The 27,895-nt window shown below is 37.8% G+C and overlaps 4 protein-coding genes and 1 pseudogene across 7 annotated transcripts; all 5 read right to left on the bottom strand.

Moving 5' to 3' along the window:
* Positions 1-1,118: 1,118 nt before the first annotated feature.
* LOC128862326 (peritrophin-48-like) lies at positions 1,119-1,764 on the bottom strand. Of its 4 annotated transcripts, none has more exons than XM_054100888.1 (2): positions 1,702-1,764; positions 1,119-1,640 (listed from the first exon to the last, which is right to left on the bottom strand). In XM_054100888.1, exons 1-2 carry the CDS (start codon positions 1,706-1,708, stop codon positions 1,144-1,146), a joined length of 504 nt encoding a protein of 167 aa, XP_053956863.1. In that variant the 5' UTR covers positions 1,709-1,764; the 3' UTR covers positions 1,119-1,143. The 4 variants fall into 4 exon arrangements, with proteins under 4 accessions (XP_053956863.1, XP_053956861.1, XP_053956860.1 ...); XM_054100886.1 differs by having other exon boundaries at positions 1,119-1,643; positions 1,702-1,763; XM_054100885.1 differs by having other exon boundaries at positions 1,119-1,643; positions 1,727-1,761.
* Positions 1,765-3,693: 1,929 nt separating this feature from the next.
* LOC128861967 (uncharacterized) lies at positions 3,694-8,905 on the bottom strand. The gene is made up of 4 exons (XM_054100341.1): positions 8,172-8,905; positions 7,739-7,895; positions 4,324-4,577; positions 3,694-4,170 (listed from the first exon to the last, which is right to left on the bottom strand). Exons 1-4 carry the CDS (start codon positions 8,862-8,864, stop codon positions 3,694-3,696), a joined length of 1,581 nt encoding a protein of 526 aa, XP_053956316.1. The 5' UTR covers positions 8,865-8,905.
* A 5,005-nt stretch (positions 8,906-13,910) lies between these two features.
* On the bottom strand, positions 13,911-15,876 carry LOC128862325 (probable chitinase 10). Its single transcript, XM_054100883.1, has 2 exons — positions 15,094-15,876; positions 13,911-14,364 (listed from the first exon to the last, which is right to left on the bottom strand). Exons 1-2 carry the CDS (start codon positions 15,688-15,690, stop codon positions 14,161-14,163), a joined length of 801 nt encoding a protein of 266 aa, XP_053956858.1. The 5' UTR covers positions 15,691-15,876; the 3' UTR covers positions 13,911-14,160.
* A 1,596-nt stretch (positions 15,877-17,472) lies between these two features.
* Positions 17,473-19,060, bottom strand: LOC128862324 (mucin-2-like). Its single transcript, XM_054100882.1, has one exon. It carries the CDS (start codon positions 18,964-18,966, stop codon positions 17,560-17,562), a length of 1,407 nt encoding a protein of 468 aa, XP_053956857.1. The 5' UTR covers positions 18,967-19,060; the 3' UTR covers positions 17,473-17,559.
* Positions 19,061-20,949: 1,889 nt separating this feature from the next.
* LOC128861966 (uncharacterized) lies at positions 20,950-22,211 on the bottom strand (annotated as a pseudogene).
* Between the last annotated feature and the right edge of the window lie 5,684 nt (positions 22,212-27,895).

The following is a 27,895-nucleotide window of genomic DNA, read 5'->3' as shown; positions in this document are numbered from 1 at the left end:
CAATTTTTATTATTGTTTTCTATTGAAAAATTTAGGTTCCATATATTTGTGTACTCCGGCCTCAAACTTGGCTGGGGGAAAATTCGTTTGAAAATGCCATCACATTCTCCCATCTTTTTGCATTCGTGATGCCTAATTCAGGCAACATTTACACTATTTTTAACCTACGATGTACAGAATACACCGTCTTCATCTTCATTCTTACTTTTATCCCAAAACACAATTTCCCGTTGTCGAAGTTCGTTAAGATCAAGGCGAACCTTTTAAAGGAGATATCAGTAGACCAGCTGATTTGTTTTTTTGCGTCGTCATGTGCATTAGAATGCCAGCATAAATGAAATTACGAAAAGGCGTTCCGTCTAACTTTTGTCGTGACATTCTAATGTACAGATCGGTGTTGTTGGCCTAGTGCCACCACCTTTGATGAATGCGCCTTGATTAGGATAAAAGAAAAGGGGAAATAGAAAAAAATCTCAGAGATTTTTGATTCATGACAGGGAGAAAGAGAATAGAGAAAAAACTCCCTAGGAGTTTTTATTCAGAATAGAGCAATTCATACAAGATGGTAGTAATAGGTATATATGTAAACTTTGTTTGTGTAATTTAATGAACTGAATGTAAAAAATTTGATGATTACTTTCCACGAATTTCTATATTATCAGAACGTAAACAAAACAAATCACTTTGTTATTAAAACCACTAAAACGAAAGCAAGATATTGCATAAAAACGCAAAAAACTTGCATTTGGAGTCTTTATATTTATTTGTGCTTCAACAATTTAACACGCGGCACTTCGTTTGCATTACTTTGTTTAGTTTTAATCTCACAAATCACAATATTACCAAACCATTCACTGAATTTTCGCAAATATGTAATTTCTCCTACTTTTGTTTGTTTTGTATTGCGAAGGGAGCTGACATCAGAGTAAAGTAACTGTTTTTTAATGGCGCCACCTTCAGTATTCAATTCGCCTTGATCGTGATATATACAAATGTTGTTGTTGCACTAGCGAAGCCAGCTTCTATGAATTCGCCGTAATTACTATGGTAGGTATGGCCATATTTACCCGATAAAAATACTTTGATAATAAAACGTTTATCCTTATTTTTATTTTCTGTCGAAATTATTTATTTGCACTTTTTCTAGTCTCGATTGGCGGGACAGTTATTTACAAGCGCCGGAAAATTACAAACATATCTGACGCGGTCGTACCACATTCCTCGTTCGCAAAAGAGTCGGACCGCACGTCCGTTCACGCATTGCCAGAAATATCGGCAATGTGTGACATCCCCAAAACGAGCACCATTTGGAGCTACACTGCAATCGATACCATCGCTATCATTTCCGCCGGCGCAATTTTCACAACTACAGGGTGGGCATTTTCCAAGCTGGCAGCTTTGCAGCGAAGTATTGAACCGTTCACCAAGCGGGCAATATTGTTGAATGATCATGTCGCCATGACATATAAAATATCCAAAACAATCGGTTAGATCAGGGATCTTGTAACCATAGGGTTTGTTATCACATTCAACTAAATACGAATTCTCGCGCGTATCAAAATTTGTTAAATTATCGTGTCTGATTCCATTACATCCAATAGTTGCCGTTAGTATGGTAACAATATATACAAGGAGCATTACTACTGAAAGAAATATTAAAATTAAAGCAGTTTAATTATTTAACCAGAATATTTGATTCACCTGGCATTGTAAATAAGTTTTTTACCGTTACTCATTTATGCCGACCAATCAACTGTCAATATATTAAAGAACTAACCTAATAAGTGGACACAACTACGGGTTTTTATAGTCCCTGGTAGCTTGCACGCATCCGTTCATCAACCTTTTCTGTTTTTCATTGCCCACCGACGCAGATGGGAAAATGTATATTACATTCGGACTAAAATATTTACTTTGTGGTTGACCTGGTATTTTATCTATCAACAAGTTCTCGTAAATACTCATAACGGTATATATATGTTAGTACTCTAATGGATTTCCGTATTTATACACATAAATATACATACATACATATAAATGTATAATCTTATATAAGCTAACGCAATAAATGTAGCAGTTTATAGAGGGCACCAAGCACGTGGTGATGTACCAGCTAACTGTAGCGGGCGAATTGGCGAGGAAAGGAACTTCTAACTTCTCAAGCAGACAAACTAGTGACTAGAAATATAGCTGGCCATTGCCTAGTGAAGACGCGTGCCTGCAGAATGGGTCTGCTAGCAAACGACCTCAACTACCGCGAGGACGAAGAAATTGAAAACTTCGACTACTGGCTCTGTGACTGCCCTGCGCTGGCGAGAGAAAGAAGACTACTTTCATCACTATTCACTTGCTTGTCTAGTAGTACTCAATACTCAATATTCATGCATTTTTAAAGCTAAAAACTGTTATAGAAGTCTTCCTCGGAACTTTTCTCCCAAACAATCTTAATTCTAAAGCCCAAAATAGCACAGAAAAATATATTTGAAGAATTCACATAATAAAAAGTGATCCTGTCTGAAATTCGTTTGGTGTCAAACGTCTTTAGTAGAAGTGTTTCCAGTCTTTGTCTTTACGTGAGCAGCAACCACCTGGACAGAGCACCCGTTCAGAAAGTGGTTTTTACAGCTCTACTTCTGTATTTCGGAAGGCAATGGCAAACATGTGTATTTCTGCCATGAAAAATCTCAAGACGCGGGGCACAAATAGGAGAAGGAGCTCGACCAAACACCTAACAGAAGTGTACGATTCTGAATGATTCTTTTTTTATTTCTTCAAATCATAGCCCTTAAAATGGATGCGTTGGCGCTCAACAAACAAAGGATGTCTCATTTGAGACTTTGCGAGAATTCTCGTGGAAAGTTCCCAAGCTCAGTTCTTGATTAGATCCTGGGTTGTTTTGCTTAAAAGGTACGATCGACTTAAGCAATGACTACAGTCTTAAGGATTACCTTTTGTTGAAAGGGTTTCAGCTATGGCCAGTATATTACCTTACTTAAGTCCTCGAGAAAATCTTCCGCAAATCGAACGATACATACTTATGTATATACATACATAGCCCCAAGTAATAATACAAAATTTTGCTTGGGAGTCACATGCAATAACATAAAGAACCTTAGCAAATGGCTTTGAAAAGTCATGGTAACTAGACCTACATGTCTATAGAGTATAGGCAGACCCATGGCTAAGGTATGCGTGAAAATTTTATAATCTTTTGACAATAACATTTTTTTATTAGTCTAAAACATAATTCATTTGGTAGTACGTTCTTCACGATTTTTGAGAACTACTCGCAACATATTATAAAAGTTTACTCAAAACTTCACTTTTTTCAATGAAAAATAAAAAACTTCTCTGTAAAATTAAAGTGAAATATTAATTTTGCAAGACTTTTCCTCTAAAGCAACACTCATTTAGTCCAAGTTTACATTTATGAAACCTATCTCAACTGACTTGCCTGTCCCAATTGTTCAAATAACAAGTTGACCATTAGAATGAAATAATGAGAAAGAAACGCATAATCGGTTAATAAGGGTCACACTTTCCGGTGTTCCATACAAATACGCAAATGTATGTATAATAAATTCGAACAATATGTCCACTACTACTTTTTCGTCATAAATTTGCAAGTGTCAATTTTACGTATTTATATTGTTATTTTATTATTTATTATTTTCAATCCGTTATGGATGCCATTTACACTTTTGCTATTAATTGGCGGAAGTTAATATTTAAATCTCGCACGCAGATGGCTGCTGTGCGCAATTTACAACTTTTCGACACGATATCGAAGTGGTAGTAGAAGGGACACTGCTGCAGGATGGCATGTCCTTTAACACAGTAAATAAAATAATCGCAACGCAGCATGTGTGGAAATACATGTTGCCCATAGATTGGGCAATCAATGAGTTCGCCACCATCACTACTCGCCGATCCGTCGGCGCTGTTGTCAGTGCCACCATTTCCATTTGTTGAGCCAATTGTACTTGTAACAGTATCAGGAGTCCGAAATGGGCAACCTGCACTTTCGGGCATGTCGCACTTGGCTGTATTCGCATTCCAATGGAGATTGGCGCTACATTCTTGCAACACCGCTTGGCCATAGTAGCATATGAAGTATTGTTGGCAATTGCTACTGCTGCCTAAGAAGACTATACGGTTTTGATCGGGTGGCTGTGAAGCACAGTATCGTGAAGCATTTAGCAGTTCATTTTCATTGTCATTGTTATTGTTGTTGTTGTTGCCAGTATTTCCATTATTATTATTGTTATTACTACTAGTGTTTTCATTGTTGCCATTGCTGGATATATCGAGCTCACAATTTACGTTGTCGGCGGTGTCGCAGAGCTTGCTGATCGGATTGAACAGCATTGTTGGCGGACAGGGTGCCATCACAGCCTGTCCGTTTTCCAAACACAAATAAAATGAACGACAGTCATCTGGATTTCTGTCGAATTCGCCAGCGGTATGATTTAAACAAATACTATTCTGACGCTTGATCCTGTTCGGAGTGACTAAATTTGATGAAGAGGCGTAAGCAAATTGTGATACTGTTGCCAATGCCAAATATATACGAAAAACTGAAAAACGTATATCAACGAAACTAAATAAGTTCTTAGTAATGAATTCATGTGAATGTGTATGCATTTATGTACATATAAAAATAGTTTTATAGAGTTAAAAAATGGGATGCTGTATGGATGTGCATATGCTGCTATTTACCGTAGATGAGCTCGGGTTCCATTATCGTAACGAATTCAAAACTTTCTAATATAACTTGTTTGGCGGATTGACGTCCTTTTCACCAGCCGTCGTAAAATATTCTAACTTTATTTCGAAATTTGTTTGCGAAACCTAAAAGAAAACTCCATACATATATGTAAATATACTTTTTAAGGTGCGTATGTGTGCACAAATATGAGTATTGAATTTGTATGGTACACACATATGTATACTTTATAGTAGCTGCTAATGAATATGTACGTATGTATATTTTTGAAAGCCTTCCAAAAATTTTGTTCTCATTACTTAAAGATAATATCTTTGCTAATATCCACAAAAAAACAAAAAAGTGACGCGTAAACTACAACATTTTAATTTCCGTTCGAGAGTTCAAAACCACGCATTTATTTACTTGCAGTGTGCACATATATATGTACATATATAGTATGTACAAATACCAGATATTTTGTAATAAGTAAACCAAGAAAGGTTTGAGCAATTTTAAACGGCCTTCTGGTATTAGTCCAAGTTTTTCCTTCCAGTTAGATGAAATATTTCGCAACGCTTATGAATATGTCATGACTGAATGAATAATTTCTTCCGCGAATAATTTGCAGACGTTGAATTCAAATTCTTATAGATTATTTGGTATTCTCAGGAAAGTAAACAAAAAATGTTAAAGAAATAATTTAATAATCATGAAATCTTAAGAACTGCTCTTAAATTGGAACTATGGTATGCAAACTTCTTGTCAAATGCGATGCCATAACTAGTAACTAGTATTTAGTAGTAGCATACATGATTAGGTTAGGTTAATTTGCAATGGCTGCCGCCGAAAAACTACCAGAGGTTGGCTTGCTAGTTTCCATCATTGGGACCACTGGTGTCTCGGACGAATTTGATTAAGCATTTTTTGAGTATCGTAAAAAGGTGTTCATATATGTATGTATATCGAGGCCTTCTACATGATACACTCTTGCAGCTTCAGCAGCATTTTCGATACAGTTCGCCCAGTCTTTGTGAATCTTTCCCATTTGGGTGGCACGTCACACATGTATATTAGGAATGTTAATCCCAGGATTGTGATGTTTTTGAACTCCGAAAATCACAACATTTTTGAGTATAAATTTGTCTCACCAAATGCATCTAGTAAAATTTTCATTTGAGGAATGGAAAGCTTTCTTTGCAGCATTGATTGAGTTTCTAATTGTGGGGATAGAGGCTATTACCTGCAGAAAGGATTTCGATTTCTATCAACAATCCAACGGGCAGCTGACTTTGCGGGCCATACATTCAGGGAGAATACTCTCAATGCTCTTATTTCCTTAACGTCACTCTTTAATCAAAACAAACTGTTATTTCATCGCTAATATATTTAAAATACAACAAAGTTGGCCGAGCTCCTCCTAATATTTGTGACGTGCGTCTTTATGCTGTTCCAGAAGTGGAGGGACCTACAGTTTCAAGCCGACTCCGAACGGCAGATATTTTAATGAGGAGCTTTTTCATGGCAGAAATACACTCGGAGGCGACCGCCATTAGTTTTTCTTAATTTTTAGTGTTTCACCTACGTTCTCTCCATGAATTCCGAATGGTTGTCACGCACCTGCCCATTCGGCTACTTCGTTTAATTTCAGTGCAGTCTCAGGAATAGGATGCGAAATAAGACCCCGAAAATGCAAGGATCAGTAAAATCCCGAAAATGTAAAGCCCATATATTTACAAGTGTAAGTACATATGTATATACATACATGCATAAGCATAACTGAAATTACTCATACGCCCCGTATGCCGAAATATACTTCCCAGAGTAGAGAATACAAAGCCGGCGCCATCCGTATACCGGAACTTTGTTCTGCAGAAATTTGACAGAATCTGCTGTTTCGAAAACAAACAAACCTCTGTGTGAAAAGTTACAAAGATCAGTGAATATAACTTGAGTTGGCGCAGTCTTGTATTCTATCATTCTTGAATGTACTCGTATATGCATATGTTCATATTATTCAGCACACACGAATTTTATGATGAAAACGGAAAAGAATTAGAATTTAATTTTTAAAACTTCATGTTGTTTCTCTTCTTTATTAAGGAATAAATCACCGTACATTTTAATATGCAATAATTACTTAATTAAAGTAAAACTTAAGCACTTTCTTCCACATGATAATGGAAATTTAGAAACTGTTTTCCAAAATAAATCAAAAGAAAATTTCGTCATGTTTGAATACGCGTATACGTACGCATGTAGTAGGTAAGTTTTTATCAGAATTAACTACATGGTTTGGAAAATTGCTGATGTCGTTGTTATCTTTAGATGTGAACCAAACAAATTTATTTTGATTAGGAAAATTAATTCGAGGTATTCTCAGATCCTATACTTCAAAACAATTTTAAACACCCTAAATCATAAATTGACTCAAGTTGTTATTCCAAACGAGATTAAACGGCTATATTAGATGAGATAGAAGGGAGAGGAATAATCGGTCCCATGTCTGCTGGAATTCTATGTTCCAGGACTCCTACTCACAACACAACCAGACAAGATCTGCTGACTAGACAGTCATGCTGTTAGGTGAAGTTACTTCATAAAATAACAGCTTTGGCAGCAAAGGGTAAAAACCTTGAAGCCAATTATTCTAAAGACCCATCACGCTTGGCTGCGGTCAATCCAAATCAGAAAAAGATAAGTGAGAACTTGAGAAACAATAAATCCTTATTAAGTATACTTGCGGAAGTCCATTCGGGCACTGTACTTTCTACTGTACTACATATGGTATACTTATATTTGTAGGTAGATATAAGTATGTACTTACAAAAATTATACCGGCTGCGATCTGTGCTCGCGTACTCGTTCAATAAAATAATTTATAATTTTGTTTTAATAAATTCTGTATGCAAAAGACAGTATAGTATTGTATATAGGCTCGATTTATTATTAATGATATAAAAAATATTTAAAAAATTGTTCAAATTCTTTGAGTTCTTCTGTTGTAACAAACAGCTTGATGAAGCACAGTACAAGCGCGTTTTTCATAGTCCCAGCCGTAGCCAAAGGGGCACTGCTGCAATAAAAGATATCCGCTTCGACAGTGATAAAAATAGTTACAATTTGTCGCATGCGGATACATATCCATGGTGTGCGCCTGGCATTGTTCTTTCGGATTAGTGAAATCGGTCTGAAAAGATAAGCCAAAAACACTTGTACACTAAGTTATATTCGGAAATCCAAAATAATTAATAATATTTACAGCCATTTTCTTAATTACTTTGACTTAAGTGCCTGTTTATTGCCTGCAGTTACTATACGAATTTTAAATCGGCTAATGATTCGCTTCTGATTCGTATCCGTTGGTTTTTCTAAAGCTAAACTAAATTCCTAAAGCTTTTCAATATCCATTTTCTATGTTCATATACAATAGTATTTCTAATAATTCTACTTCCGAACAAAGAACAAATTTATTACTTACTTGACATCGAACCATTTCTGGATAATCACATTTTCCAGTGCGCGGATTAAAGTGCAGCATGGCAGAGCAGTGCATGGCCAATCTCTCGCCATGGTAGCAAATAAAATAATCAGAACAAGTTTTCGGATGGGGCACGAAAATTATCTGATTTAAATTGTCTACAGCCGGACATTCGGAGGATATTATTACGACCGTATTGCCATCTGTATTGGGTGAAATCGTGGCCGGCGTAACCATAGCTCCACTAGCGCTTGTAGTAGTTGCGTTCACATCATACGATTGGCTGGTGATTGTAGTTGATATGATGGAATTCGATGTAACAGTTGCATTTGTGTCCTTAACTGTCGAAAAGAGCAGTGAACTGAGTGTGGTGGTCGTTTGGACTTGCATAGATGCTGACGAATTACCACCGATGTCGCTTGAAGTGTTAAGTTTGCAGTCGACGAGATGTCTAGGATCACATGTTTGTAATAATTCATTGAAATAGTCGCCATCCGGGCACTCGCCCTCATAGGAATCGGCACCGGCGCAGTAGATGTAGTGGCTGCAAGACGTATTGCTAACTATAAACGCATGGTTTGGTTTATTGTTGCATTCCTCGTAGATATCGCTATGCACGTGGGCGACAAAAGTAAATGTCAAAATTGCAAGAGACTTGCAAAACCATTTAGTACTCATTCTTACTAATTCAATAGTATAAAGTATTTGCCGAATACACAGTTTGTAGCATAAGTATTATTTCGATGGTAGGCTGGAAACTACTAAAACTTGAAATGCCTGCATTTTGGTAGAAGTATTCAAAAATTGTTAAAATTCGATAAGTGATTGAAGCTTTTGTGCAATCCTCATGTTTTGATGAAGGTGAGTAAAATTATTTTGAAAAACTCTGTCGGTACAAATTATCAGCGGCAGTGATTGTGGATCTTCAATAACACATAACATATGTATGTATGTATGTATGTACGTATGTATGTTTATGCTGTATATATTACTTCTTGTGAATGTAGGAGAAAAAGCCGTTTTAACCACTTACATGTTTATGCACAGAAGATGATAAATTGTCTCTACATATACTCGTATGTATTTGTATTGTATGTAGCATAGGCGAATGTATAGTATTTCGTCTATTTAGACGAAGGGTGCTGGGTCTGGGTTAAAGAAATCAAATAAAGTTCGAGTTTTATATTTTTCTTAACGTTTTTTTCACATTTCTTGTTTGGTTTCAAATCTGTATTAGTACAAATTGAAGTTAAATTTACGTTTATACTTTTACATAACTAAAGTACCAAAATTCGTATTTAACAACATAATAATTTTGTAAATATGTTAGTAAGAATAAAAAGTCTTGTATTTTAGATTAAAAAAATTAAAAAAAAAATTTTGTATAAGTTTCATTTTGACGTGATAACGTCTTATAATTCTATTTAACAGGCTGCACGCACGAAAAAATGTGTCGTTACCTTGCTCATTAGTGTTACCTTGCTCATTGCCGTTACCTTGCTCATTGCCGTTACCTTGAATGAACTGCAAGCGAAAGCGCGGAACGAACGACAAAGCAAACAAAGCAAACGAACGGCAACGTTCGACATCTTGCTCTCTCCTACTTAAGTGAGCGTATATGTGTATGTATATGCGCATATGTACATATATAAATTCACGTATTTGTATTTGCATATGCCTTCTTATTGATTTTTATTAATTTGATTTACTTGAAGAATCTAAAATAAAACCAAGTTTGTTCATAATACCTGTTGTTTTAATGTTATTATTATTTTTTGACGTGATAACGTCTTATAATTCTATGTAGCCGGCTGCACGCACCAAAAAATGCGTCGTTATCTTGCTCATGCGTCGTTACCTTGCTTGAACAGCATGTTATTTTATGTTATGTTATGTTATGTTATGTTATGTTATGTTATGTTATGTTATGTTATGTTATGTTATGTTATGTTATGTTATGTTATGTTATGTTATGTTATGTTATGTTATGTTATGTTATGTTATGTTATGTTATGTTATATTATGTTATGTTATGTTATGTTATGTTATGTTATGTTGTGTTATGTTATGTTAAAGTATATTATGTTATGTTAATGTTAACTCATTCTCTATATCCATACAAAATATCTATCAAACAAATAATATTAAAATTTTCTTTTGAAAAATGCAACCATTCAATCAGTATTTTCTTATGACGTTATCACGTTAAACTATCGTCAGTAAACCGACTTTACAGACAACCTCTTTTTATTTTTATTTATTGTAGTAAGACATATAAATCGAAGATCGAGGAGACCACCTGCTTGCTATTCGGAGGCGCTTTAAAACTGTAGGTCCCTCCCTTTGTGGAAAAACATCGAGACGCACACCAAAAATAGCAGGAGGAGCCCGACCATACACCTAACAAGGCATGTGTTGTGCGCGCTAATTATAATTATAAAGGGGTGATTTTTTAAGAGCTATAGGAAAGTTTTTCAAAAAAAACACACGTAAAATTCAGAAAAATGCATGAAATTTTTATTTAAATCGATAGTACAATCCATATAATTTAATGATGGAAGATTATTTCATGCAAATGACCGCGACTGCGCTTCAAATGGTCCATCCGCTTAGTCCAATTTTGGCATACGCTTTCCAATGTTTCGGCCGGTATCTTACATATAAATCCTTTACTGTTGTCTTCCAATGCGTTAGTTGAAGCAGGCTTGTCTGAATAGACATGAGCTTTAACATAGTCCCACAAAAAATAATCTAAAGGCGTTATATCGCACGATCTGGGTGGCCAATTGACAGGTCCCGAACGTGAAATAAAATGTTCACCGAACTCGCCTCTCAACAAGGCCATTGTTACGCGTGGCATGTGGCGGTGTCTTGCTGAAACCACATGCCATGCAAGTCAAGCTCTTGCATTTTGGGCAAAAAAAAGTTGGATATCATTTCATTGGTGAGCGCTCACCATTCACAGTTACATTACGATTCGCAGTATCTTTGAAGAAGTACGGTCCAATGATACCTCCAGCCCATAAACCGCACCAAACGGTGACCTTTTCTGGATACATTGGTAGCTCTTGCAATTCTTCTGGCTGATCTTCACTTCAAAATCGACAATTCTGCTTATTTACGTACCCATTGATCCAAAAATGAGCTTCGTCGCTGGACACAATTTTTTCGATAAAAAAGTGGATCTTCGCCCAGCTTTCCAAGAGCCCATTCACCAAAAATTCTGCGTTGCGGTAGATCGTTCGGCTTCAATTCTTGCACCAGCTGTATTCTGAAAGGCTTGACGCCTAAATCCTTTCTCAAAATTTTCCACGTTGTTGAGTAACAGAGGCCCAATTGCTGCGAACGGCGACGAATCGATAATTGATGGTCATCATTAACACTGGCCGATACAGCTGCGATATTTTCTTCAGTTCGCGCTCTACGTAAGCGTGTTGGTGGCTTGATGTCCAGTAATGTAAATTTGGTTCTAAATTTAGTCACAATAGCTCGAATAGCCGCTTTAGTGAGTCGATTAAACTGACCATAAAATGGAAGAAGCGCGCGATAAACTTTCTTAACAGATCACGCATTTTTGTAATAAAATTCAATGATTTCCAAGCGTTCTTCGTTTGTAAGACGATTCACGGTTAAATTATAGACCAAACTGAAGATCTTTGACAGTGAAACAAAACACGAAATGTACGTCAGCTGTTTAAACCAACTGTTTAAAAAGATAATAGTTAAAAAATCACCCGTTATATACAGAGTGGCGCAAAATTACTAACCTTATGAAGATTTATAATTTTTACTTGTGAACCAGACAGCAGTGGTATGCAAACAGAAAGCAATGGAGTGCGTAAAGGTCAGACTAAAGATTTCTACCACTGGAAATCCGTTTGTTTGTTTAGCAAAAAAGTTAATCAAAATCAAAATTGATGACGAATTTTACGCCACCTTGTATCCCTAGATTAGTGTGGAAAGTTGCAGTTTTTCAATTTTCACAGGAAAGCATACAAATTTTCTTTTAAACAAACTTTCGCGTATTCCAAGCTAAAACTACTCCAAACGAATCATTTTTCCACAACTTTGATGACTTGTCACATTTCCGCCAAAGAAACTTATTACTGATTAAATCAGAAGTACAACATTGATATATCACGAAACCATGAATGCATTATTTTTCTTGCTTCTTGCATTAAAATAGATGTTTTTTTAAAAAGTGAACTTTGCAAATTTTCACTCTAAGCTAGCGATTTATGTACTTTATATATAAACCAAGAAAACGTGATTCGCTTATATCCAATCACTTTGCCATTTTTGCACCGCCTTTCGGCTTAGCCTCGCATGCTTCTTAGATGTGGACATTTGGCCTTTGAAAAATGTGCGCAATACACGCCACTTGACTCGCGAATGACGAGTAATGATTTACGAGTATTAGCAAGTGGAAGATGCTTTTCTAGTTTTCAAAATCAAATATTTTGTTTACGTTTCGCAAGAAGTGGCAAATAAAAAAGGTTTTTGGAAATTTGGTAGCGCGAAATGTTGAAATCTGTTTAATTGCCAGGAGGTTAATATGGCGACCGAAAAGTGGCATATGTCATTATGCAGAGTATAGACACTCCAACCTCGGCATGTTGGGTGAACAGTGTACCTTGTATAGTAAGGTTGTACAACCGATTTCCCTGTTGGTCCTACGGTTGCATGAAATTTAAAATGTTTTAATTTTTGGTGGGCGAAGTTAGCGGTTATACGATGAGTTGGAACGTGTATATGTAGATTGTACGACCAACTTTGTTTACATTTTTAGTTTTAGTTATTAACACAGAGAAAAAAATTAATTTAAAAAAACTAATAACAAATAATAAACAATAAATACGACTTGATTCCTGTATTTTGCAAAAAGTTCAACACCACGAATAGAGGTTAATAAAGTAGGATAAAGCGTATGCTAAACAGCCATCCAACTCGTTGTACAAGGTGTCGATGCAACGGTCGGAGAGTGTATACTCTACATTATGTGCATACAAGTTTATTTCAAGTTGTTTGCAATTGTTTCATTACGAACGACACCAGCCATTCTAAATATGAAGAAGTTTGCATAAATTAATTGTATTATCATTCTACATTATTTCTTGTCTATTGACACTTCACGTATCTTACAGTTAGTTGCGTATTCGCAACACAATATGTATATTTATAGAGAAATTGTTTCACATTGTAGAACTTCCGCTACAGATTGTGGAACTTTAAATGGATAGGTACATATCGCGCCGGTCAAGAAGAAGGGGAAGGTACATGCATATGTAAATACCCAACTTGTTGTTCCATCACTTCTTTATCACCATGTTCCTATCTACATATGTACATACACACATTTAAATATGTATGTATACATGTGTGCGAAGATTGAACATCAATTTGATTGCATATTAAAAATATATGTAATATCGAGCACACAAAAAATTGAAATGCCATTGGCATGAGTCGTTGCGTTATGCCATACCAGGCAATGCTTAAAAGCTTTGTTCTAGGAAGTAACATTTTATATTGGAAATACACATACTTGTACTTATACATACATATATGTAAGTATCAGTCTACTTGTACAGAACTCCCGCTTACCTTGATTGGAGTGCCTGCTGGCAGTAGCTTTTAGAAACCATTCATGAATTAACCATTTCATGCCCCATTCCCACCATTTCCTTTGGAATGCTCACGACTTTGTGTGTTCGATTACCACATTTCCTTCAGTTATTTATTTATTGGCATTATTGTATATAATATATAAGTATTATGTGTGTTTGATACAAGTCATTCATATTTCTTTCAAACATTCATATATGCATATAAAATGAAAAATGTTCACACTGAAAAATGTACGTTTTTTTTGGGATAGTATCAAGACACGTTTCCTGTTTTACGACATACTTATAAGAATGCGCACTGTACATATGTAAATGTGAGAATGACTTCTTTCTTCCTTTAATTCCATTCAAGATCGTCTAGACCCTTCAAAACATTTCGCCTGGCTAATAAGTACGCAAGCCCGCCGCTCAATGTCCCAGCCATAGTAAAAAGGGCACTGCTGCACAGTTAAGAATCCTTTAATGCAATAATAGAAGTAGTTGCAATTATGAGGATGAGGAAAGAAATCGATGACATGTGCCAGACATTTATTTGCGTTCGGTCGATCGAGCTGATTGAGTGGAAAGTTGAAAATTATAAATTTAAATTTAAATTGTACAGGCACATTTTTCATGGACACTAGCACTATATATGTGTGCGTACATGTGCATATGCAGTGCAAAGAGATGTAGTAGACATTTGTACATGTACCTGTATAGTAATCCATATAGTTATTGCTATTATTATTATTATTTTTTTTCAGAAAGCAATTGATAAATTTTACACGCCGATGCCGGGCTGTCAATAGTTAGCTACTTTCTAGGCTGTTCATCCTGTTACTACTATTTTTTGTTCTTTTTGTTATTACATACAACCAAAACAAAACTTTTCTTCCGAAATTTTAGATCATCCCAAATGGTTAATAGAGATTTTTATTTTTGTAAACTAGAAATTTGTTTGAAATGATTACGGTTTCTCTTCAGATTACTACACGTCCATGCAGGTGCCAGTACATATCGCTCATTTACTTCAGTATCATAGTCCAAAAACTGTTTTTTTTTTTAATAAGTAAGCACAAGTAAGTACACAAGTGGCCTTGTGCTACGCAAAAAATTTTTGGCGATATCTATGTATTAAGGTGAAAATATGTTTTTACTTTTACACAGGGAGGCACAGCAAATTGAAAACTTTGCAGCCGCTTTTCTCGACACTTTGAAGTAAATGAGCGATGTGTCCAAGTGCATATGTACATATAGAGGTATTTACTTGTAAGTATGTGTCCTTTAAATCTTAAACTCACCATACATTGCACATTTTCGGGAAAATCGCATTTGGCTGTGTGTATATTAAAGTGTAAATTATCGGAACAACGCATTTCAATTGGGTGGCCATGGTAGCAAAGGTAATAGTCTGTGCATGACTGCATGTTCAACGTAAGTACGATTTGTTCCGGATCATCGACTGCAGGACACTGATCTTTCACTACCGGGGCAATGGTGATCGGTTCCGACGTACTGGTACTCTCACCACTTGTGTGCGTTGATTGTGGTAACTGTTGATTTGTTATTGTAGTAGTTGTTGGAGACGATGCGACCGGTTCTTCGGTTACTTCAGATGCTCCAGTAACCTCAGGAATTGTCACATCTTGATCATCCAGGGCGCAATATACATTGCTCGCATCATCGCAAGAATCGCCATCAAAATATTCACCTTCATCACATTCGCCAGAATAGGAACTTTCACCATCGCAATAAATATAGTTTTGACAGCTCTCGGAGCTTTTTACAAATGTCCCTTCATCCGCATTCTCACATTCTTCGAATGTGGCAGCATATGCGGTATGAAATGAAAATATTAGGTATATCATTATGATGGGGTAGATCGTTTCATATTCCATTATCTCACTTATTTTATAACTTTCGTTGATATTTTCTTTTATTTTGTTTAATTTATAACGCGACCAATATTGAATTGATCGATTTCAACAGTACATATTTCAAAAAAATCACTGAAAATATAAGTATTTAAATAAGTACAAAAACATTTCAGACGATCTTGGTCTACTTTACGTTCGACTTGATGCTAACTTATCAACTGAATGTAAACTTAGATCCAACATAAATTTTATGGTCGCCAACAATGGAAGTTCATTTTAATGTATTTCTAATGTACAATCAACACCTCTTTATCAAATCGATTTTCGATTCGTTATCAATTGTTCATCTTTTCTTATCACTCCCACAGATGCTTAAAAACCATTTTCGACAGAAACGGGCTTGGTTAGGGGCTTACACCCCTCCTGAAGGAATGAGTCAAAGAAGAAACAAATATGATTGTATTGAATCATTCAGCACCAAATGATAGAAGAGATTTTTTTGCCAGTTGGCTATGGCATACCTCTGAGTGTATTTGCGCCACGAAAAAGCTCTTAATATAAAGCCTTCTGCGGGAAAACCATCGGAGTCGGCTTAAAACTGTTGGTGCCTCCATTTTTAAAGCATCATCAAGACCTACAAAAAAAAAATGGTGTAAGAGCTCGGCCAAACACCCCACAAAGAACAATATACAGTAGGTTCTGTTTTTATGCGGTAGATACGTTCCGCAAGAAACAGCATGAAAAAAAAACAGCATAAAAAAAGCTACCAGTTCTATAGTAAAACTATGGATACGTTTCAAAAGTGCTAAAACCGCATAAATCTGAAATAATGTAATAAAATCGCATAAAAAAGGGCACTAGTCCCATATTATAACTATAGATACGTTCCATAGACCGCATGAATCTGAAATAATTAAATAAAATTGCATAAACAAAATATTGTATTTTTGAAAATTATATCTTTATTTAAGAAACGTCAGAATCGAAAAATAAATTTAAGTCAGAAATAGAATCAGACAATACCCACATGTTGCGCGTTCGTTTAGGATTTGGCGTAAAATCACTTTCGTCACTTGAGGAAATGTACACGTCTGATTTAGATAGTTATGCAGGCGGTTCCATACTTGTAGGGTTAGCATTTCTGATGTAATCTGTGATGAGTTTTTGCTTAGCTGGTTTAGAATCTTGTTTATATGTACAATTCACGATAGGTCGACATACATTTTGTAATAAAAAAAAACCGCACTATTTCAAAACCGCATAAAAAAAGCCGCATAAAAACAGAACCTACTGTAAAATATAAAAATATACAATATTATGTATATATACATTTATATTATATATATATAAATATATTATATAAATATATACTCGTATATATATAACTTGTATATATCATGTAGATGTTTTCAGTCTTTCCATTCGCGTCGAAGTCAAATCCCTCTCCGAAATCATTTCCCGCGTACGCCAATGCTTACACACGAGATACATAGGTACATGCGTCCCGCCTACAACCAAACGACAGTTCATATCTGGAGCAAAATCACAATTGCCCTCTTTTAACACAAATCTTTTCCAGTAGCAAAACCACATGTGTGCGAAACCTATTAATGCTACCCTTCTTGTACATACATACATACATACATACATATATTGAATGTATTGATGAATCGGACAACTTTCTCTCCTTATAAGGATTTGTACGTATGTATGTATGTAAGCGTGAACATTATAAATCGGTATGTAAGGTATCCTAAAGTCAAACCTCAAACACAAACAAAAAAAACAATCTTAAGGCAGCGCTTGAAATGAAGAAAGTTTTTTTATTTAATTTTATTGAGCAACACATGTGCACGTTCATCCTTATATAGGTACAGAGTTAAACGAAGATCAGTCCTTATTCGCAGCACATATTACATTTTCTCTATAGTTGCACACATTTAACCTTGGATCGAACCAAAGTGGGGATGGACAATGCATCAAGGTAGCCTGACCAAAAGTGCAAACATAGTAACGGCTGCAATGATCTGGATCAGGTAGGAAAGTGCCTGTCGGCAAGGTTGCACATGATTGTGGTGTTATAGCGGTTGTTCCCTTAGATGTTTCGGTCGGAGTTGAAGTCAACAATGAGGAAGTGGTTTTAGTTGAAGAAAATTCTTCTGTTGTAGTTTTACTTGGCTCATCTGTTTGCTCAGTGGTTGTTTTCTTGCTTGTTGAAGTCAACAATGAGGAAGTGGTCTTAGTTGAAGAAGATTCTTCTGTTGTAGTTTCAATTGGCTCATCTGTTTGCTCAGTGGTTGTTTTCTTGCTTGTTGAAGTCAACAATGAGGAAGTGGTTTTAGTTGAAGAAGATTCTTCTGTTGTAGTTTCAATTGGCTCATCTGTTTGCTCAGTGGTTGTTTTCTCCGTTTGATTTGAAGTCGTCGAAGACTCTTCACTCGTTGGTGCTTCACTGGATACCTCTGTTGTAAATATTGTACTATCCGTTTCTGTTGTTATGTCAGAGGTTACATGGGTAACTGTGGTCGTTTCATTTAAGGTAACAAGTGTAGTTCCTTCTGTTGTAGTCTCAATTGGCTCATCTGTTTTCTCCGTGGTTGTTTTCTCCGTTTGATTTGAAGTTGTCGAAGACTCTTCACTCGTTGGTGCTTCACTGGATACCTCTGTTGTAAATATGGTACTCTCCGTCTCTGTTGTTATGTCAGTGGTTACATGGGTAACTGTGGTCGTTTCATTTGAGGTAACAAGTGTAGTTCCTTCTGTTGTAGTTTCAATTGGCTCATCTGTTTGCTCCGTCGTTGTTTTCTCTATTTGATTTGAAGTTGTCGAAGACTCTTCACTCGTTGGTGCTTCACTGGATACCTCTGTTGTAAATATTGTGCTCTCCGTCTCTGTTGTTATGTCAGTGGTTACATGGGTAATAGTGGTCGTTTCATTTGAGGTAACAATTGTAGTTCCATCCGTTGTAGTTTGAGTTGTTTGCTTGCTGGTAATGTCAGTTATTGTTGGATGGCTTACACTAGTAGAAGTTGGCGCCGTTGTTGTTTCTATGCCTTCACAATTACAAGGAGGACAACGTCCAATTACACAACAACTTAAGGCTACACTGTACTTGGCACCAGGTGGACAATATTCTTGTATATATTGATCATTGTAAAGTGCGAAAAACCCATTGCAATCGTCAGGATCATATTTGGTCGGCATTGGTAGTTTATATAAACAACTATCCGCTTTAGATTGCGGTAGTGTGACCGCGTTAGCGAAAATATATACCATGATCAGCGAGGTCGGTTTCATATCTGTGCTTAGTATAGTATGTAATTCTAGAGGTGTTTTGAATACTTCTAACGGAAGGCAAAGTATTTAAATGTATACAACGATAGGAAATATAACTTTTCTGGTGGTGAATGCTCCACGGTGGTATTTATAGTGGATTTTATAATCAAAAAGCTCTGGTATAAGCTTTTTTCTGTCATGTAATAAAAATATGTTAAAAATTATTTAATCAAAGGCAAGATAACGACTTCACCCTTTCATTACACTGCATTGGTACAATAACTAATGTGACTGACACATTGTCCAACATGTTCGTCATACAATCATTGTAAAAGAATTTCACCTCTGTGAGCCCGATGACTTCAAAAATTATTTCAGTGCGTTTGCTGCAACTAGTAACTCCCATTATAAAAAACAAAAGCATACACAGTTCAGAGAAATCTCGCATCACGTACTAAGGATTATGGTCCACACACTCACCAACTTATCGTAGTCCTTTTCCGCAGCCCGTAGAATACACAAAATTGAGCCAAATTTATCCCGTAGAAAACAACTGCGTCCTTTCGTTATCGTTCATAATACATCGGTTTGGGTTTGGTTGTATCGACATAATGTTGCCATTGATATTTTTCCATACACACTTTTTCATACAATTTTTAATTATACATATAATAAATCAAAGCTAAAAGCCAACAAATGCAAATAATTCATTTATCTACAATATAATTAAAATTAGTCAACATTGTTTTTAAGTTATTTGAACAAAAATTAAAATTTTTTAAGGTTATTTTTTAAACGATTTCGAAATGTACTGTTTGACAACACTGTGTGGTGAGAGAGCAATCAGCTGACACGATTCTACGGAAACTATCCAAAACCTACTATACCACGGAACGGAAGGGTGGTGAGAATTCATTTGCATGGGGCTCTCATTAATTTCATCGTATCAGCTGACACGGGCCTGCTTTTACGTTGGTGACTGTGAGCACCATTACATTACATTTCATGGCAAACTATAAACTCTTTTATTCGTTCTCCCCGTTCATCTTCACTAGTGATGTGCGTTTCTGAGTTTCGGGTTTCAAACAGAAATATCAAAATAGCTAAACAAAAGATTCTAAAAAGGTTTCTTTAAAAATCAAATTTATTTTTTGTTATAAAGTAAATAAATATATACATATAAATATATTCCAATCATTTCTTAATTTATATTTGTATGATAAAAACTAATAAAAATATAATACATGAAATTAAATTTAAGTACGAGTTTTCCACGTTAAGTCTCATTTAAAAACATGATTTTGCCGATATTGTCGCTATTTAATCCATTCCGCTTGTTTAAAAAAAAGGTCATCATCTGTTAAAAGTACTCCGAAACAGAAGTTATACGGTAGGTGTTAAGCAGAAATTTTATTTGGCAAACCTTTTGAAACCGCTTTTACTTCTTCCAGGGTTGATCTTCGGTTCTTCTGGAACCATTTTTGGGGTATTGTAGGGCCCGGCCGGTCGGTTTACCAAAGGCTGGTGTAGCGAGCAGGCACACTCGCAAACTAGTGAGATTTTAGCAAAAATGATAAACATGCTCGTCTATGTTGCAGGCACATAAATTGTAGGTACTTTTATACATATACCTACATATGTATATGCACGTGGATAGACGTAGTGTTTCAGTTAATTGTTATGAAGGTTGGCAATTCAACTGAGGCCATTTATTAATACTCGTAGGTACAACTATATTCATTTACAATTCAATTCATTAAGCAATTAAGCAAGAATGTTTTTACTTATCTGTAAAAATCGCATGTGTATATTGAATGGAGAGAAAAAATAAATTCCTTGGACTCATATATATACCAAGTCATACTAACCGTTCATCAAAAAGGCATTTCAGCTGCGTAAAAACTAAAATAATTTATTTACAGTAATGCAATGTAAGAGACACTTATGTATATATTTGAATAAAAAATGTTTCACTGCCACAAGCAATTCTGAATGACTCTTATTTGATATAAATTCATTGATATACTATATAATGCTACTAAAATGCACTTAATGTTAGTTATTGAAAAATATCACTTCATGTGGACATTAGAATATTAAAAAATTAGATCCGTAGCTCACAACTATACATTTCATGTTTTAGAAATTATACAATTATTCAATGTCCGCAAGGACTATGGCGAACACTTTAGTCTCGTGGTTATTTACCACGATTGGTGAATGGTCCGCTTCTTTTATTTTCGAAGCTAAAGTTACGAAATGTAGCGTGTTTAAGTCCTGTTCTCGTATTTGACACACAATTGACCTTTGCACTTTTTGTTGACGTGCATTCAAAATAGCTGCTCAGGTCATTTCGCTTGATGCCTGAGATGTTCCAGCCGAGTCCTCGTTAATTATTTCGACCACATTTTCTTTTATTAATACAGGGCTCTCTATATTTATGCTTCCTGAACTGCTGAAAACTACGACACAAGAAATAAGTATATATGTATGTATATGTATCATATGTATGTGAATATATTAAGCGAGTTTTGTAAGAGTTCATATGTATGTAATAAGGTAAATATTTTAGTGGCAAGTATGTTGCTGCTGTATTTTTTATTTATCTTCAATTGTTTTGTTTCTTTTCATTTAATTTTATATGCATTTCTACTTTACTTTCAACTCTTAATAGCGTTGTGAGTGGCCAAAGCCTTTTGGCGTAATTATCACTTACCATTTGAAGTTTGCAAAATTTTTCAAAAGCGACATTGCATCCAAGTATTTCTCTTTCCTTATTGGTGTCACAGCGCTGCTACCGGAAAAGAGTTAATCCATTCTTTTGCAGCGTTTATAGAAGTTGGGGAGGCTTTTCCACCTTTTTCTGCACTCCGTGCATTAAGGACCACAATTTTATAATTTTGTTTTACAGCTCAACTTATTTTTCTTCCTGAAGTTTTTATAATCCGCGTGTGCTAAATCGAAAAGCAGTGGGCGACTGCTCACATCCTCGAACAAAACATCATCTACATCCTTTTTTAAGCCTGAAATATTTTGAAATTCTTTTATATGTTTAGAATTATCGAGCATTATTTCATTTAAGGGGTAACACCACTGTACACGCGTAAAATAAACACGATTTTTAAAGAATTTTTTTATATAGAGGGAAAGGGAAAACAATCACTCTGATTTGGGAAGTTATTACTTATATACTAAAATACAAAACTACAAAGTTTGATCGAAAAATTTTACAAAATGGCGGCATTGGAGACATTTTTGTAATGTGGTTTCTCTTGAAGGAGCTCCGCGGCACGCAGCACAGAGGGTGCAAATTTTAATCTGGAACAAAGAAACATTTTTTTTCTTAATATAGATAAGAATAACTAGAGAAACACGTAGGGGATTTAAAAAATATTTATTTTTGTGGAATTAGCAAGCGTTTGAAGGAAAAAACTCTATTTAGGTCTAAAAAAACGGCACTTAAATAATTATAACAATCGTTTAAATAAATCTATCGAAAATCCCCTACGCTCTTCTCTTAAGAAGGTTATTATACAGACGTAGTGAAAAACCTGATTAAAAATATTTAAAATTGTTTGAGTTATGCTGCGTGCCAATTTCAGAAAACGTGTTTTGAGAAAAACGCGTTTAAAGTTTGAAAATTTGGAGAAGTCGTTAGGTAGCAGTCACTAACGCTTGGTAAAAAGCTTAAAATATTTATGAAATAAACTTCGGTAACGTATAAAACTTTTTGTTCTGTATTTTAAAAGGTTCAAAGAATTTTTTAAGCTTATAAAAAAAAAGTCAATTTTTTGAAATTTCTACAGTGGTGTGACCCCTTAAGTGTACAAAGTTATTTTAATTTTTTTTTTATTAAATAATTTGCGATTCGTAAAAGGTTTTGTAAATGGCATATTTCCTACTTCAGTGGCAACACTTCCTTTCCGAGATGTCGCCAGCAAAAAGAAATAGATTTAATCCGACAACAACAATTAGCAGTTTTGCAGTCTGAAGACGTGTGTCGTCAAAATAATTGCGTTCATAAGAACTGGTGTATTTTAATATTTATATTGAAAGTTTTGTTTGCATCAAATATATTTTTTACTTATTTTGAAAGTTCCACATTTATTGCAACCGAAAATTCCAACCCAGCTGCAGTGGAACTTAAAAACCATTGTGAATTGAAAATACATTACGACGTTCCGTATACATTCATATGCCATTATCACATTGAGACAATACAATTGACGCATAACGTAATTGTAGGCGACTTCTTTTCGCCAAGAGTGATGGCTTTCGCATGCAAATTTTTCGTCAAGTTAATCGAGCAAAGAGATAGCGAGCGGGAAAATGGCTAATAGAAGAGGCCCTGTGTTTCGTACGATTGCTGATAAGATTCCAGCCAATGCTAAAAAGAAGCTTTGTTTGTTTGTTTGTTAACAGTAATATATGGCGGGCCATGTAAAATTTGTTGTTTGAATCGGCTATAAAGAAAAAACTAATCAATATTTTTTCAAACTTTTTTTTTTATTTTGAATATTGAACATTATCATTTATGAATGAAAACTAATAACGCTCAAATGACTGCCACAACTGGCTTTACAGTAGGCCATTTGATCAACCCAATTTTTAAGCACATTTTCGATTGTTTGGGCTCCAATTTCGTGAATGGCAACTTCGATTTCGTGTTTTAAAGCATCAATCGTCTCTGGATGGTTCGCATAGCATTTGCCCTTAACGGCTCCCCACAAAAAATAGTCCGACGGGCTTAAATCACAGCTCCGAGGCGGCCAATTGATATCGGAATTTCGGCTGATTATTCGGTTTTCAAAAACGGTAGCCAAAAGTTCGAGTGTTACTTAGCAGTGTGACAAGTTGCACCGTCCTGTTGAAACCAAATGTCGTCCATGTCATCCTCTTCAATTTTTGGAAACAACTCGTTGAGCATGTCACGGTAACGCTCGCCTAACCGCGGCTCCTCGCTCATTTTCGAAAAAAAATGGCCCGATGATACCGCCAGACCAAAAACCGCACCAAACAGTGACTCGTTGTGGATGCATTTGCTTCTCTACAGTAACGTGTGGATTTTCTGAGCCCCAAATCCGACAATTTTGCTTACGTAGCCACCGATGTGAAAATCAGAAAAGAAGAAGAAGACTCACCACTTTGGAAATAGGCTTTCAATATCTCCCAATTTTGTTCAAGCGTATAGCGTCCCATTTCGTAAATTTCAAACCTTTAAGTAAATTATGAACACATTTGACATGCCATTTGTGTTACCATTCTCAAAAAAAATAGGTGGTTCAAAAAGCAAACGCTATATGGCCCACCCTGTAGTAGCCCCGCCAGTGTCGAGCATATCACCGGTCATCTTCGTCTAGCTCATCTAGGGGTAGGCCCAGGAAGATGCTGTTTCGACGGGATGGGTCCAGAGGGAGAGAGGTGTTAGGTGAGTCGGTTTTAGGGGGCATGTGGAAAGGTTGTTTGGTATGTCAGGGTCGATTCTGGATAGGTAGGAGTTTAACCTGCTACAATATACAGAACGTAATTGTGCCAGTGTTACACGTGTCTCACGAGGAAGCTGGAGCTTTTCATTTGCTGTAGGTGGTGGTTGGACTCCGATTACGGCATTCACAGGACGGGAGCTTAAGAAGGTGGTGACGGTCTCCCGGGGAATGTCGTTTATTGACTGTCTTAATACTGTCAGGTCCAGTAGATTGCGGTCAGTTTTGTCCTGGATTTCGTCAGCGTAGTCTAAGAGATGTCTCCTGACGTGCCTGGGAGGCGGCTCAGGCTCAAGCAGGTGTCTGCAGGGGAGAAACCTGCGGTAACATCCCAGCCGGAACTGCTTGCTGAGCAGTTTGTTATGCTCCATTACTGGAAGCATTTGTGCCTCCTTGTGTAGGTGTTGAACCGGGGACATCAGGAGGCAACCGGTCGCTGTCCGAATGGCAGTATTTTGGCATGTCTGTAGCTTTGTCCACTGCGTGTCACTAGTTCCAGGCGACCAGACAGGCGCTGCATAGTTTAGAACCGGCCGACAAATTGCCTTAAATGTCGATAGCAACAGTTCTTTGTCTTTGCCCCAAGTGCTGCCGGCAAGCGATTTGAGGACCTTCTTGCGGTTTTGGACTTTAGTGGCAATTGCGATTGTGTGGGCTGAGAAGGAGAGCAAACTGTCAAAGCTTACACCCAATATTTTGGGGTTGTTTACCGTCGGAATTGGTGTGTCGTCGACTTTTACCTTAAGGGACAGTTTGACCTCCTTTGTCCAGGTGGTAAAGAGGGTCGCCGTGGAAACTCCCGTGGGTGGTTGGGGGAGCTTCGAGATATAGAAGTTGAACAGCAAGGGAGGGTGTACCACCCTGCGGTACACCTTGCTTTATCTTCCTCTGTTTTGATGTTTGATCTCGAAAAATCACTGAGGAGGGACGACCGCTCAGACAGTTTGCGGACCAGCTCTTCAGCCCTGGCGGGATTGTCGACTGATAAATATCATCTAGTAACGTGGAATGGCTGACTGTGTCGAAAGCCTTCTTCAGGTCCAACGCTACTAGGAAAGGCGCGGTTTTGGTTAAGCCCGCGGTTTATTTGGGCGTTTATAGCGGTGAGTGCAGTGGTGGTGCTATGCACTCGTCGAAAGCCGTGCTGATGTGGGGCTGGGGCCAGGTGTTTCGTGAAGAGTGGGAGTAGCAGGACTTCAAGTGTCTTCACTACTGGGGAAAGGAGAGTTATCGGACGATAGGATTCCCCTTGGTTGGCGGGTTTCCCAGGTTTCAGTAGTGGGACCACTCTCCCTGCTTTCCACTTGTCAGGGATGATTAGAGTGGCCAAGGACAGATTGAAGACCCTTGTGAGAAATCCTACTCCCAATGGTCCCAGGTGCTTCAGCATCAGTGGGTTTAGTCCGTCAGGGCCAATGGCTTTAGATGTTTTTGATTTGTCGATGGCCCCCTGAACCTCATCACCGGAGAAAGTAGGTGGCGCACTGTCGTTCGTCAGTTTGTGCAGCCTTCTGGTAGCACGACGCTTGGATCTGTCGGCCAGAGGATGTACTATAAAAAGCCGGATAAAATAGCTCGCGCATCTCTTCGGGTCCGACGAAGTACAACCGTTGAAGGTGATGGCCACCTTGTCGTTGTGCTTCGTCGGGTTCGACAGGGACCTAACGGTGGACCAGAGCTTACTCACCCGAGAGGTGAGGTTACAGGTCTTCAAGTGCTCAACCCATTTAGTCCGCTTGAGTTGGTCTACCAGTTGCCGGATCTCCAAATTGAGATCCCTTATGCGGGGATCCCCGGTATCGGCCTGGCGTTGGTGGCCACGCTCGTTTGCCAAGCTGGCTGCTTCGGCTGGAAAATGGGGGCGGATGTCCTTAAAGCTTCCAGCTGGGATGAAGCGAGCCGCAGCAGCTGTGAGCACCTTGCGGAATGCGCGTTCGCCTACGCGCACATCGGTGGGGATGGGAAGAGCGGCGAAGGTGTCCTCGGTGAATTCCGTGAATTCCGTGAAGCCGGCCCAATTAGCTTTTTTAAAGTTAAAATATGACCGGTGGTTCGCGGAAACAAAGTCGGCAGATCTCTCAATCGAGACGATAATGGGCAAGTGGTCTGATGCAAGCGATAGCATAGGTCGTCACGTTATGCTATTTATCAGACCCGCACTAGTTCTTGTTAGGTAAGGCGAGCTGCTGCAATTGCCCACTACCCAGGTGGGGGCTTCGTCGTTCACAGTGCTGAATGTCGAATCGTCTATTTGCTCTGCCAATTGCTATTACTATCGTTTGGCAGGCTTGAATGCCAAAGATCGTGATGCGCATTAAAGTCACCTACAACCAATCGGTTTTCACCTCTGATGAGCGCACCTTATCAGGGTGATATCCTGCCGGACAGCAGGTGACAGGGGATATATAAATGGTAAAAATTTCGAGCTCGGAATCGCCTTTCCGGACAGCTATGCCTTGACATTCTAAGGTGCTGTCCCTGCGGTCGATCCCTTCATCAATGAGACGATACTACACTGTGTGGTGGACTATAAACGCTAGGCCACCACCATTGTCTCGCTCGCGATCATGTCTGTGCACGTTATAGCCATCCCTGGTGATTAGAGAGGACCTAGCGGGCAGCTTGGTTTCCTGGACCGCAGCTATTTTGATACTGTGCCGGCTCATGAAGTCAACTATCTCGTCGACCTTGCTCGTGAGTCCGTTACAGTTGAATTGGAGAAGCTTAAAGCTTCTGGGTGATGTCGTTGTAACTCGGGGGGTGAGGGACGCATGGGGTTGCCTACGTTGGACCCGATGTGCAAACCGCTGTTGTTGTTGCGGCCTGATGATGGTGGGCGGCCGCGCCACGGGGGGCGGTTGCGGGTGCAGAGCTCTGCAGCAGGGGGCAACGTAGCCAGTTGTCCACTCACGGGTGGTGCGCAGGCCGGAACATCTCCGAAAATGACACCAGTCATTGCAAGAATTGCACTTAACTGATGCCAGATTCCGAGGTATTACGGCTTGACACACGGAACAGTCTGTGCGGGGGACCAAGAGCTGCTGGTTTGTCCCCGCACTGGGGTTGGAGCAAGAGGGAAGCGGATGGGTTAATTCAGGGGAGTAGTGTTGCTCCGATAGGCTGCTTACCGTAGAGGTATTGGTTGCGGTAGCGGTTGGTAGTGCCGGCCCATCAGGGGGGGTAGTAGCCGTAGAGGCATTTGACGCCTGCGCGCGGGAGCAACATGAGGCCACATACCGTGTGGTCCACTCCCTATGTGCCTGAACAGGTCTTAAGATGGATCCACCCGTTGCACTTGTTGCACCTAACCGAGGTGGAGTTCGGGTTGAACCGCTTATGGCAGACGCAGCAATAGAATACTTCTGGCCCAGGGTTGGATTCAATTCCAGTCCTGAGGAGAAGTATTTGGAGCAAGGTTGCTGCGAGGAGTTGCTCCTGTGACGTAAGGGGTGGAGTGATATACTGTT

This window comes from Anastrepha ludens, chromosome 4 (genome assembly GCF_028408465.1).
Source record: "Anastrepha ludens isolate Willacy chromosome 4, idAnaLude1.1, whole genome shotgun sequence".
Classification (NCBI taxonomy): domain Eukaryota; kingdom Metazoa; phylum Arthropoda; class Insecta; order Diptera; family Tephritidae; genus Anastrepha; species Anastrepha ludens.
The sequence above is the reverse complement of the archived record's forward strand: the minus strand, read 5'-3'. Positions and strand labels throughout refer to the sequence as shown.

What these genes read in the sequence shown, in the direction of transcription:
- LOC128862325 (XM_054100883.1), bottom strand. Translation starts at nt 15,690, where the DNA reads ATGGAATATGAAACGATCTACCCCATCATAATGATATACCTAATATTT. An exon ending in CCGAAAATGTGCAATGTATG is followed by an intron (nt 14,365 to 15,093) that starts GTGAGTTTAAGA and finishes CCACTCAATCAG; the next exon opens with CTCGATCGACCGAACGCAAA.
- LOC128861967 (XM_054100341.1), bottom strand. Translation starts at nt 8,864, where the DNA reads ATGAGTACTAAATGGTTTTGCAAGTCTCTTGCAATTTTGACATTTACT. An exon ending in GTCAAGTAAGTAATAAATTT is followed by an intron (nt 7,896 to 8,171) that starts GTTCTTTGTTCG and finishes TTATCTTTTCAG; the next exon opens with ACCGATTTCACTAATCCGAA. An exon ending in TCTGCGACACCGCCGACAAC is followed by an intron (nt 4,171 to 4,323) that starts GTAAATTGTGAG and finishes TGTGCTTCACAG; the next exon opens with CCACCCGATCAAAACCGTAT.
- LOC128862324 (XM_054100882.1), bottom strand. Translation starts at nt 18,966, where the DNA reads ATGAAACCGACCTCGCTGATCATGGTATATATTTTCGCTAACGCGGTC.